At 43.2% G+C, this 13,595-nt stretch overlaps 1 protein-coding gene across 1 annotated transcript in view; it reads right to left on the bottom strand.

The window, feature by feature from the left end:
* The window catches only part of kctd16b (potassium channel tetramerization domain containing 16b), a 61,225-nt gene extending 48,764 nt beyond the window's left edge, over nucleotides 1–12,461 (bottom strand). The window contains exons 1-2 of the mRNA XM_010871105.3: nucleotides 12,209–12,461; nucleotides 10,752–11,893 (exon numbers count right to left, since the gene is read on the bottom strand). Coding sequence (XP_010869407.2) covers nucleotides 10,752–11,595 — 844 coding nt within the window. The 5' untranslated portion in view covers nucleotides 11,596–11,893; nucleotides 12,209–12,461. The remainder of the gene's footprint in view (nucleotides 1–10,751; nucleotides 11,894–12,208) is intronic.
* Nucleotides 12,462–13,595: the final 1,134 nt, after the last annotated feature.

The following is a 13,595-nucleotide window of genomic DNA, read 5'->3' as shown; positions in this document are numbered from 1 at the left end:
TGCAGTAGATTCGTAATATACAGTGGATACAGTAGAACCGTAACATACAGCTCTGTAACAGTGTGGGTGGAACTTTTCATTCTTTTGCTGTGATTTTCCAAACTGAACAGGCCCACCACTTATCACTGGCCAGGCTTTCTGTCATTTGGCAGATACTCTTAACCTAGTCAACTTGCCACGAGTGGATACATTTTACCACTACCTCATTTTGGCCCAGCATGGCATTGCAATTGCAACCACAACCCTGGCATTGCAATTGCCGTTCTCTACCAACTGAGCCACACCATAACCTGCACACATCATCAGGAGATAATTGTTTTTCTGTCTGTTTACCACCTTAAAATAGATTAAATAGGAAATGATCTGGAGCGCAAACAGCAGAAGCAAAACAACAGCGAAGCCTACCAAAGACAGTCTATTAATTTTATCACGGTTGGCTGAATGAGCCAGGGATTAATGGTGATATTTGTCGTAAGCCTGAACCAAGAATAAACCAGTCACATCAGAAAAAGAGCGGGTTCTTGCATCTTCAGAAATAAGGCCTGTAAGTGAATTGCACGTACGACATAGACAAATGCCCTTATGCCAACTCTCAATAGGTTTTCATTATTTTAATAGCATTAAAAGAATGATTGTGGTTTTGTTTGTGCGCATCAATAGTCTGACATTTGTGGAGAGATACGCACACTTTCCCATTAAGGTAAACAATGTATCAATGCTAATCAATCGTGGAAAAGTACAGCATGCGAGGGTTTCTGTGCACTGAAACTTTTGAAAAATGAGGCCCAGGTGTCAGCAATGCCAACCATCTCCCTCAGCTGTGTGTGTGCAATGCATTATGGTTGTCGAAGGCCCCGCATTACGATGTAGCTACGTCATTGCAACACAGGGGTCAAATCTTAGTTGTTCAAACCGTGCCCGGGAGGCCTGCAATTGTTGGATATTAGCTGGATGATTTTCATCCTCCAAGACCCTTTATTCTGGCCTACTTCCTGGTAATCAGTGTGATAAAACAGCTGTGATGTGCTTCAGAGGACACATGTCCCAATCTTTGACTTTCCTGAGAACACTGAGATTGACTGCAATGAGACAAGGTGATTATACCAAATTGGACACCATGAAATTGGGGTGAAAAAAAAACTCTCCAGTGTAAGGTTGGAAATTCGAAGCAAGTAAGCAGGAAAAGGAAATCTCGAACCAATTTTGCCCCACTCGTATGGTGACAGTAGAATTCCAAGCTGAAAATGGCATACACTATATGCTGTATATATGAGCAAGTAAACCTTTACTGTCAGCCACTGCATTCCAACAAAACTAATGACCACATTGTATCTCACTACTTTCTAACCCCTGCTTTGACACAGAAAGCTATGGCAAGATTACATCTCACTCCTTTCTCACTCTCTGAAGACAGGACATTTTCCTGCCCTGAATCAGCGGCGTCTCATCTAGTCATCAACCTCCTGCAGTAAAAGGGCAGTAACTGGTGTCAGCTGTGTCACGGAGCTTCTTTACATTACTGGCTCTCTGTCATTTGGCTAGATGTATTCCTCAAACACCGGGAATATCAGATCCTCCTCTCCAGTCTCTCAGGGCCTCTCATCTCTGTATGGATGTCGGCACACAACCTCAAGCTCAACATTGACAAGAGGGACCTGCTAGAACCAAACCAAACTCACACAGGAACACATAATTCAGGCACTTGGTTTGAGCACTCCCTGCTCATGCCATCAAACCCATCCAACATAGCCAGAATGCCACAGCCTGTCTGGTGTTCAACCTTCCCCAAGTTTTTCCATGTCACCTAACACCTACACACTCCACTGGCTTCTAACTGAAGCTTGAATTTACTATAAGACCATACTGTATATAAGACCGTATATATGACCATACTGTATATAAGACCGTATATATGACCATACTGTATATAAGACCGTATATATGACCATACTGTAGTGAGGGGAACCGTCCCTTTCTACCTTCAGGCCAAGCTCAATCCCTACCCAACCTGGCTTCATGCCTCCCAACGCTACAGGAGGATGCATGACCCAGTAAAGGATTTGATCAGGGACAGAAGGGTCATGAATATTAATGTTGTGTTTATTAAATTCAAGGCTAGGCAGTAGTGTGGTTCCGTACATGAACCGACTTGGTGACCTGGTTCCTGGGGGAGCAGTAACTCTGATGTCATGAGGGGATGTGTGAACCAACTGCAGCCTCCCATCAGGACCTCGGCCCTGCATGCTTCGAGTAACGTAAAAAGAATCCATGGAATCCATAGAAACGCTATTTCAGCGCTGTCATGCTCTAAATGCCACACATTGATCTGAGAAACGGGTGGACATTAAACTCCCCGGTAAATCCCAGCAAAACAGTGTAGTGATGCTTACTGGGACTGAGAGAAACCTTTTCTGGAACCACAACCACAGCTGCCTGAGTAGCTGATTGTCTTTTGTTTGCCTCTTCATACAGGAACAAATAGTTAACTTTCTGTAGGAGTTCAAGAGAAACCAAAAATGAGAGGGTGATGTCTGGAGGAGCTGACAAAATGATTGGGTGATGTCTGGAGGAGCTGACAAAATGATTGGGTGATGTCTGGAGGAGCTGACAAAATGATTGGGTGTTGGAAGACAAAAGGGAAAATTATCCAAAGCCAATGACTTTGTCGGGGGGCGGGGTGAAGTTGTCCTTCAGTTGGCTTGGTACAATATAATTTGGAAGAATGATCTCTGCCACTCAATGATCTGCCGATCTGTGGCAGAACTTCTGATCCGGACAGATCATTACTCCATTTTCCAGTTTAGCAGATAGTATACTTATCCCACTTCATAACATGCAGTTTAAAGAGCTTAGCCAGTGTTGAGCATTTCTCTATCATATGCTAATTGCTGACAGTCCAGCCACATAGTCCCTAGTTGGTGTTTTGCTGGATAGACTGGAGCTATTTTCAGACATCCAGGCAGAATTAAGGCAAATGGTGACATGATTAAAAAGTAGCCAAACAATGTCAGACTGTAATATGACTAATTGGCTGAAATAAGATTCAGGGGTGATGGATTTTGATTAGTATCTGCTCTGTTCACCTTTTCCTCGCAAACACACACATGAACGCAACCACAAATGTGCTCACACACCAGTCAAACAGACACACACACACACAGACACACACACACACACAGGCACACACTGCATCCTGCATATCACAGTGTTATACCTCCACCCAGAGAGCCAAACATGCTTATCTCACCATCAGATGCGTACCTTTGAGGCTCGTTGGCACTCTTTCCTAAGCTAGCCAATTGACCAGTGCCTTGACTTCTTATTTTTAAAATAGCTGTTTTCCAAAGCCAGTACATCATTGCCTACTAGCCCCTGATAAAAACATATCACATTTTTCATACACAAGGGACGAAAAATTCAGAGCGCACAGGAGATTTATCTGAGGCTCAGTATCCAGCTCTTTCAAACATGTAAGAGGACTTTCAAGGCGGGGTACATCTACAGTAGCTTACAATCACAAACACGCACACACACACACAAACAGCGAGACCAAAGTATATCTGTCATCTGTGGGATTATAAAAAGCTAAGAAGATTTGAAAAGAATATATTCCAGTCTGGGATCACATGTCCATGAGCACAGCTGCACATGGAGCTCAGGTTTCGGGATTAAGGACTACATTCTTACTGGAATCTTGTTCCAGTTAAATATGACTTCTCAAATCCATGTCAGCGTTGCCACAGGTCATCCGGCTATAGAGCAAAGCATTAGCATTTCTTACGTAAAACATGGACGCGACGCTCTGCCACCCATGAGGAAACACTGGCCATGAATTAGTGGGATTCTATTAAAATAAGGGATTCTGCTCTCCAAAAAGGAGGACATCATGGCCAGAATCGTTACGGTTTCAAAAGGATTTATTGGTAAAAGAACAAAACAAATGTGCGTATGCGTGTTTGCGTGTAAAAGGGCTCCGAGGTTCAGGCCAGAGGGCTGGGCAGATAGTAGGACTGCCAGATTCGGCCAATTCACATGGAAATCCCTATTAGTGACATGAGCAACATTCATATTGCAAGAGCACGCCATCTTTTGAAAGTTCCTCAGTCACCTGCATTATAATGTCAGTTTTATAATTCCAGATTTCATTCTTGTCTTTCAACTGCTTTCCACACACACCAAGCCCCCAGTCTCTCCTCTTCGCTGTTAGATTCACTATCATTTTGCATGCTTTTCTGTTTGGTCAAAAAACAGTCAACTGATTGTTTCACACAAGACCAATGTTTCTCTGTGTCTTTGTTAGTGTCTTAGTCCATTACGCACAAATAATCGAAATCCCAATTAGGTATTTTGCACATACTATACCTCCCTAGCAGAATGTTATTTCAACAGCCTGATAGCACGGAGGTCGATTCTTTCCCCAGTTTCTCCGTCCTGGTTATGATATTCCTGAAATGTCTCTCCGCCCATCTGGTAGCAGAAGAAAACGCCCCTGACTCGGCTGGCTGAGGTCAACGTGCTCTTTCGGCGTGCTCACCTCACCAGGTCTCACCGTGAGCCCAGCCGTCGTGGGCGGTACAGCTGCCATGCAAGGCCGTGGCGCGGTACAGATGCCATGCAAGGCGGTGGCGTGGTACAGGAGTGCGCATGCGATCCATACAATGTCTCAGTTATGTTGTTGTCACGCAGTTGGGGAATGAATCGCCTTTTATGCATGTTTCACCGGACAACATAATACACAAAAAATGAAATGTAATTCCTGAAATAAGCAGGATTGCGTGCAGGAATGTGCCCCAGATTCATTAATCTGTATTGTCAAAATCAATTTCCATGTTTTCAATAATAAGGCTTGTCTGCTAATAGGTTTGTAGACTATCCTCTGGCGAGCCGAAACACAATCCCCAACAGAAACATGTAAAGGTGTATGCAATGGAGACACAAAACTGATGTGAATGTATAATCCTTACTCCATGCCAAAGAAAGTACCTGTAAAGGAAGATCACAGTGATGTAGATGATGACATAGGAGTAACCCACAGTTACGTTAAAGCAGGAATAACCAAACTTTATTCCCACAGTGTTGTGTATAATCATAGAGTCGCCGCGTAGCGTTCTGAGATTATAGTCTTGACTGTGATGCTACCCGACAAGTGGCTGCAAAGACCCAGTGCCATCCCAAAGGTATCACCAGGGGACTGGGGAGGCATGGACAGCAGGCCTTTCTTTGTCCATACAGACTCTAGGGACTCCATCAGGAAGCTCATGTGGTTGTCATTTGGGAGACCCGAATCTATTGGATTGGACCCTAGATATAATTAGAAATTGATCAATTATTAATGATTGGTATGGGTCAGTCAGTATAATGAGAAAAACACTCATCGCTATAGATTTTCAAATTCAAAAGACTCCTTTATTGTTTTTATGGTGCAGGCTCTGCCTGGGGGTTAGTGACACCCGGCCTGTAGGTAGAGCATCGCACCAGTCACCAAACGCCGCCAGATTACATCTCTGGCTGGCAAGGTTGTTTTGCCCCTGTGCAAGGCATTTATCCCAAACTGCTAGTTGAACTTCAAGTTCATGTTTTTTTTTTTTTAACTAATGTCCGGGTAATTTGTTAACACCTGCGCAAGCCGAGAAGTGCCCAGTGTTTTGATATGCAGTTCAGCGTCAGTGTATTTGTGGTCCTCCGGCTCGGTGGCCCATCACTGGCTGGACCTCAGGGAGCCCTCGCCCCGCCAGAACGGCAGAGGACTGGACCTCTGTGAACCACTGTGCACACAAACACGATGCATCTGAGCACAAAATGGATTCACACACAGAATGGGAACAGGCCGTTTGCCCTATGCTATCTTAGTCAAATGCATGGCGTCTCCAGAGGTCACAAGATTGCCTCGCAGTTATTACACAGTTTGGAGAGCAGGTCATGAGGCCAGCCAGACAATCGAGTCCCCCCACCGGTTCTGTCTGAACAACGCAGACTGTTGACTCGGTGGCAGCTCCAGTGGCAGACCGGACTGGGGAAGCAGCTGCACCTATCACACAAGACCAAAACATTGGGTCTTGTGTGAAGCTGCACCTATCAGCAGTCTTCGAGCTGTCACAGCCTATCTGCGGCTAAGCCAATCAGGCGAACAGAAAAAACGTGTGTGTCTTCTGGTGCCACCCCCCGAGGAGGCGCGAGGGCCTTGGAAGTGTCAGGTCACAAATGATGCCATGCCCCCCCTGTTCCCCACCTGCCACAGCACATTACAAACATCCACTTGTGTTTGGAGAGCGAATAGGCTTCCGTGTCACACACGACTTACCGTCGTCATAGGACACGCTGTTTGAAGCGACAGAGCGTTCGTTATCGTAGTCGTTTGATTCACACATTCAGGTCAAGAGGAAGGGACCCAGACCCAAATGAACCATTTTCCGCAAAACGATTTCAAAATGATCACGTCGCCCCGAAAGTGTGATTGTGCAATTTGGTATGTCTGCGGCGTACACACCCTAGCGGTGAGTCCCTCGACTGCCACGGCAGACGATTGATTATCAATCACTCGAAACCATGCGACAAATTGGTAAATAAATGTGCCTGCTGGGGGGGTGGCGGGCGAGTCAGCCCGCCGAGACGGAGCGCTGAGGCCTGTAAAAGGCAACTGACGCGCTCTGCCAGAGGCAACAGGGAGCCTGAGCGTGCCAGGGAGGCAGGGAGGAAGAGCAGACGGGCAAGAGGCTGTCACCGACTTCCTTGATTGCTCGGGGTGCCTTCAACCTTTACAAACTTCCTGTGTGCACTCACCGGCTACGAACAGGTTGACGGGATCCGGAAAGCATTGTTATTTCCCAGGCAACAAGGAGAGGTCTTCGGAGCATACTCTCATCAACAAACAGACCGGGTGTCACTCGAACTTGCCTTTGTGTACTACACACGGCGGAAAGGTTCAGGTGCATGCTACTCATCTGAAGTGTATGAGTCACACACAGGTTTACCTGCTGGGAATTTTTTATATTTTTTTAAGGAAAAACCCTCTGGATTGTTGCACTTTTCAAAGCATCCATGTTGTTTTTGCGTACCGTTACCTTATTTACAAAAAAACGTACCTATACATACAGTGGGGTGAACAAGTATTTGATACACTGCCGATTTTGCAGGTGTTTCCTACTTACAAAGCATGCAGAGGTCTGTAATTTTTATCATAGGTACACTTCAACTCTGACAGACGGAATCCTAAAATAATCCAGAAAATCACATTGTATGATTTTAAAATAATTAATTTGCATTTTATTGCATGACATAAGTATTTGATCACCTACCAACCAGTAAGAATTCCGTCTCTCACAGACCTGTTAGTTTTTCTTTAAGAAGCCCTCCTGTTCTCCACTCATTACCTGTATTAACTGCACCTGTTCTCCCCACTGTATTTACATAGTGTATTTTTCTGTCCTTTATTTATTTGTCCTATTTTTATGATGGTGTAGAGCCGGGGAGCCAGTGTTTGTCAGAGTGGATGGTTAGGGGACAAAATAAGAATAAGACCCTGTTTCCCAAAACCTTGGTATGCTGTGTAAAATGCAAAACAAAACAAAAAACGTATCAAATGTTGAAAATGAAACTTTATTGTTTCTTGAAAAAGATATGCCCCCTTTGAATTTGATGGCAACAACATGTTTCAAAAAAGTTGGGACAGGGGCAAAAAAAGATACAAATAAATATGGAGGAACATCTCACAGCTAAATAGGTTAATTGGCAACAAATCAGTAACATGATTGGGTATAAAACAAACATCCCAGAGAGGATGAGTCTTTCAGAAGTGAAGATGGGGAGGGTTTCACCACTCGGTGAAAGACTGCACGGGCAAAGAGTGCAACAATTTAAGAATAATGGGTCTCAATCATTTTCCTCCGGAAAATAAAAAGGAGAGGGATCATCCAGCTTCTTATCAGCGCACAGTTCAAAGGTCAGCATCCATTATGGTATGGGGGTGCATTAGTGTACATGACATGAGTGATTTGCACATCTCTGAAGGCACCATTAATGCTGAACAATATATACAGGTTTTGGGGAAACATATGCTGCCATCCAGACAGTGTCTTTTTCAGTGAAGGCCTTGGTTATTTCAGCAGGATAATGCCAAATCACATTCTGCACGTATTACAACTGCATGGCCCTGCATTAAAAGAGTCCAGGTGCTAAACTGGCCTGCCTGCAGTCCAGACCTGTAGTCCATTGAAAACATTTGACACATTATGAAAGAAATAATACAACAAGGGAGACCCTGAACTGTTGGGCAGCTACAATCCTATATCAAGCAAGACTGGGAAAACATTTCACTTTCAAAACTACAGCAGTTGATCCCCAGTGTTCCCAAACGCTTACAGAGTATTGTTTAAAGAAGAGGTGATGCAACACAGTGGTAAAAATGCCCAACCCAACTTTTTTTAAACATGTTACTGGCCTCAAGTTCAAAATGGGCATATCTTTAACCATAAACAGAAACATTTATTTTGTTCAACATATGATGTGTTGTCTTTGTACTATTTTAAATTAAATATAGGGATAAATGATTTGCACATCATTGCCTTCTGTTTTAATTTGCATTTTACCCAGCGTCCCAACTGTTTTGGAAACAGGGTTGTAAGAAAATGACATTTCCAAACTGGACACAACTAAGACCAAAACCAAAAATTATTTGAAAAGAATATAAATGTGTGGCTTAAGGGTTCAAATAAAGGCACCCTGCTATTTTAAGCAAACACTCTATGTTGTTGACCGTCTAAGCTCTATTTCTTTTTACAATTCTTAACAGAAATCTCTTGCAGGTCTTTTGGACAAAGGCTGCCTTTTGCCCACCACTGGTCAGTAGCCTACCCCCTCACTCAGATGAAAAGTCATTGGTCTATTAGTACAAGTACACAAAAGACATCATCCCATAAAATCCAAGGTATTCTTTGCAAACAGCTCTGAAATAGACACATTTAAGATAGATAAGAAGGGAATAGATAAATGTCACAATTTCAGAGAGTTATTTGGACTTGTTTTGAAAAGAGTGTGGAATGGGTAAATCACTTTTCTGAATCCACATGCCCTTCAATAAAGAAACATGAAGTGCTTACAGCAGAAAGCGCTTGTCGGGGGTCAAATTGTGGCATTTTTTTCGGAGAAATGGCACAGCAAGAAAATCCAGTCTCAGTTTGAGCTTGCTTTGCATTCCACCTTTTAGCAGGGTGTCTGTTGCCAAGGAAGAAATATACGAGATGCAGTGTTGCACATCAAATTTTACGAGAGTTATTATAAAACCCATCAACCTTGCCTACCTTAAAGTGATGGACTGCAGAGAAATGCAGGACGTCTGTAAAATGCTCAGTGTGGATTTGAACACGAATATAAAACTTCTCTGGTAATTTCTGGAAACCAGTGGGTTTAGATCCATAAGGGAATACGATTGAGCAGTAGGAGTGAACTTACATAACTAAATTAAAAGGAGTGAGCTCCAATTACATTGGTTCTAAAGTGGGCAGACAGATTGTCCTTGTCAACATTACACCAGCATTCACACTGTTATGATGGTAAAGCCGTAGTAGGCAATTTGCTGTTTTTTCTCCAACACTTGAAATTCAGGCCAAGAAGACAAGAGGGGAAAAGTATGTCTTTATGGAGAGGTATAAGGTTATAAAATAAACATTTATTCTGCCTCAGCATCTCATCTCTGACCTGGGACAGAGATTTCTACCTACATCTCAGACTATTATTTCTGTCCCTATACTTTGAAAAATGCAATTGTCTTACATTTTCCTTCTTGACTGGATATTTCTAGACATATAAGGTTGTTCTTGATAGTGTTCACAATGGCTAGTTCTTGGACCTTAGAAACCATGCGTGGTCCACCAACATCAACTGGTCTCTCTCAGTTCTACAAATAGAAGAGAAATTGTTTGGATTCCATATACATGTTACGAGTACCAATTCAAGTCTTGAGTTCATGAAAAAAAATTCTACTTTCCTGCGTGTGCTAATGCATACTGATTCAGAGTACATAAAACATGGTCAGCATTAGTATTCAGATTTACTTTCAGTTTCTTATTTACTTATTTCTTAAATTGGTGCAACAGTGAAACAGCTGAGGTTTCGCCTGTGCTCTTAGCCCAGCTTCCATCACTGTCATATCACAACAGGAACATGTTTAAGTACAGGGTCACAAAACTCATTAGATTTCTTCCCTCGCCCACCTCCTCTCTCTCCATCTCTCTCTCTCTCTCTCACTCTCTCTCTCTCTCTCTCTCTCCATCTCTCTCTCTCTGGTGTTGTCATCCATTGTTTCAAAACACTAGTGTGCCCTTTTTATTATTGCCAGAATCCTGAGGAGTTCATTATGCATGTTAGTGCACAACTGTGATTTGAGAGTGTTAGAATTGCAATGATTTCAGTTTGGTGTGTCGACTAGCAGTGTTTTCCACATGGCAACATGTTGACAGTTGTGCCCAAGAAATAGTGTAGTAGGCTTTTGCAAACAAAGGTTGAATGAAACTGACAGCTGTGTGAAGACAGGTGAAAGGTGCTTATGGGTTGGTGTAAATAGTCTTATTTCTGGAAGTAGTTTTTGTGTGTATTGTTCATAGAACCATTTTCAGTGTGTTATCAATTGTGTCAAGCTGCAAAATCAGGATGACTGTGGAAAACCGGTATAACAAGTGCGCTTTCTAGTGGTAACTCGGGGGAATGTATGGGACGTGTATAGTTGAACCTGCAGAGCAACAATGAAAGCTACTTACGATAGAAGATGTATTCAGTGTAACTGGACCAGATCTTGTCCTCCGTGTGTTGGTTTACGGAGGACGCTGTGACCGAAGAATTGCAGGCCACCATCAGGAAACCACACTCCGACAACATATCGAAGGATCTCTCGAGGTGTTTGAACTTCAGGTAAAACCGGGAAGTATATCGATCTGGTGTCCTGTCCGGGTCCCGACTCTCGTTCAGGGTCTCGCCAAAAACTTCCTTGGCAAGTGCAACTCTCCCACAAATCAAAATCCGCGGGACCCTTCTGAATTTCGCGTCGGTTTGACTCTCTCTGCCCATCGTGCAAGAGCCCCGGTAACCAACTGTAATGAAACCACATTTTCGGTCCGCCGGGACGAGTGAGGACGGCGGACACATCTTGTGGTCGCTGCCTTGAGAACCATCTTCAAAATCACTGTGGAAGTATTCGTCTGGACTGTGTTTTAAATCGTCAGGGGTCAACAGTTTGACCAAGTCTGGCAACTGGAAGTACTCCGCCTCTTTCCTAAGCCTCCCCTTCTCTGGAAAATTATCTGGTAGTACAACTTGTTTGTCTCTGAGGTAGTCCAACACGTATCGAAATAAGAATCCATCTCTGTCGATAAAATAGCGTCCCTTAGGGTCCCGCGCCAAGTCGTTAGTAGCATCTTTTTTGGATGAGAATATTTTGCCCAGCAACGAATTCGGGGTGCTTACTAAAGTTGCATGTCGCGTGTAATACACCTGCCCCCCGACATTTAGTTCAACAACATCAGGGAAACTATTCTGAACCAATCCGTGTTCTTTGGACGTTGGGTTAGTCCTACAGTTACCACTCAATGCCATTGTTTCCGTCATGAATTACCACAATTGTCACTATATTTGTCTAAAAAATAAACGGTTGATGGAAGTCCAAAAGTTGCTATTAGGTGTACTTTAAATAACACCAGGCAGCCAGTCTTGGTGTTTGAAAAATAAAAAAAATGTATTTTAACCCACTCAACGTAAATGTGGACAAATACTTATAATAAAGCCATTGATCCACCTACCCGTCGCAGTAGCCTAGTCGTCGGAAAATAGCCTAGTGGAGGATGTCCTCGATGTCCCCACTCAGCATTTAGAAAGGACAGAGCTGGACATTTGAAAAATCTGTGTTCTGAGAGTAGAAAAAAATAAGTACGCGTCAAGGGTTTGCACCTTACCAGTGTGCATCCGTTGTTCTGCCTCCATTTCCCTAGAATAACATTGCCGATGAAAATGACGGATGTTCATTAGAATCACCGCGGCCAGATCAAATAGAAACGCTGTCTAACAGAACATCAATTGCCTGCTGTTTTCTGCTTGCTCGAGCAGAATCAATAGGCTCTACATAATCTTCTGCATATATGCATTAACGTTTACCAACATTAATCGAGAAACTCCCCCAGAAACTTCTAAATGTCCAAAGGTAAAGGTATCGTTATCGTTTTACCTTTAACTTCCTTTGAACGCGAAGATTTGTTCTTCCTGATTAAAAAGGCTATCTGAAGAGTAACTTCACAAGAGGATGAATACCTTCCGCCCTAAGGAGTCTTCTAGCGTAGTACTAGCCTATTAATAAAACCACTTCACCTGGTCCAGAATTAATCTATCCAGTTGCTCAGACAATTCCCTCTCCCCAGTGGTCAGGTTGTGCCGTTAGCGGTTCGAAGCACACATTTTGTCATCGGTGTGCGCGCCCCCAAGGCTGGATAGCGGAGCTGTAGAAGGAGCTGAAACGATTCTCCCAGACTCCTCCAAGCAGGGTGGTGCCGGGTAAAAAAATAAATAAAATCCTAGCTGATGTTGCCTCAGTGTTGCAGGGATAAATCATAATGGGTGATGAATCATTACACTATATCAACACAATATACTAAAATGTAATGTAGCAAAATATACATTTAACATTGTTTATGTCAAACCCAATGACAGTAGGCCTTTAGGTTAAACTTATGCCAATTGTGAATCTCCCTAATAAGATTACGTTTCAAGAGCCAACACCCAATCCGAGTGCGGTCTTTTCTCCAACATCACAGTGCATGAGAAGTTATTTTAAATGTTAAAAAATGTCAGGCTTGGGTAGAATGGACCATAGTTTTGTCAACCAGAGTAGGCAATGATGATATAACTGCAGAATTAACGGTATGAACTTGCACTGCAATTAATTACATGATCTGTTATTGCACATTGCCTCAACCGTTAAATTCAACATTCTGATTAATATGCAACAGCGCCTCTCGCTGTATGTTCGACGCTCCGAAATAAAGCTGCCCATTTCAGGACCACAGACAGCTCTACCTCCTCACGGATACCATGCACGGCCACTTGCCACTGGTACACGTTTGGGCAATTATTTTATTTTTTTATAAACTCAACCTGAAAGTCTGTGTTGTTAATGTCGACTAATGTCATGGTGACCAACGGAATGAGGGGTTTAAATATAATATAATCGTATAATATATATATTTTTTATAATACCAGGCTTTCAGCCAATCAGCATTCAGGTTTCCAACCTGCCCCTGGGGTTGCAAATCCTGCTTTTTGGCTGAAAGCCATGGTATAATTAAGCAAGAAGGCTTGAGGTGGTGTCTACCTGGCCAATATACCATGGCTAACAGCTGTTCTTAGGCACAACGCATTGCAGGATGCCTTATTGATATAAACCATTTACCAACGCACTTAGAGCAGTTAAAAGCAATGTGATGTCATATCAGTGGTATTAGGTTACATATACCATGGCTATCAGCTAATTAGCATTGATGGCTCATAAGACCCGTTTTGTAATGGACAGTATACCTCCAGTATGACATCACATCCCTTTCAGCTCCACCTCAGGGTTT

This window comes from Esox lucius, chromosome 7 (genome assembly GCF_011004845.1).
Source record: "Esox lucius isolate fEsoLuc1 chromosome 7, fEsoLuc1.pri, whole genome shotgun sequence".
NCBI lineage: Eukaryota > Metazoa > Chordata > Actinopteri > Esociformes > Esocidae > Esox > Esox lucius.
This window is presented reverse-complemented; position numbering and strand designations above follow the sequence as displayed.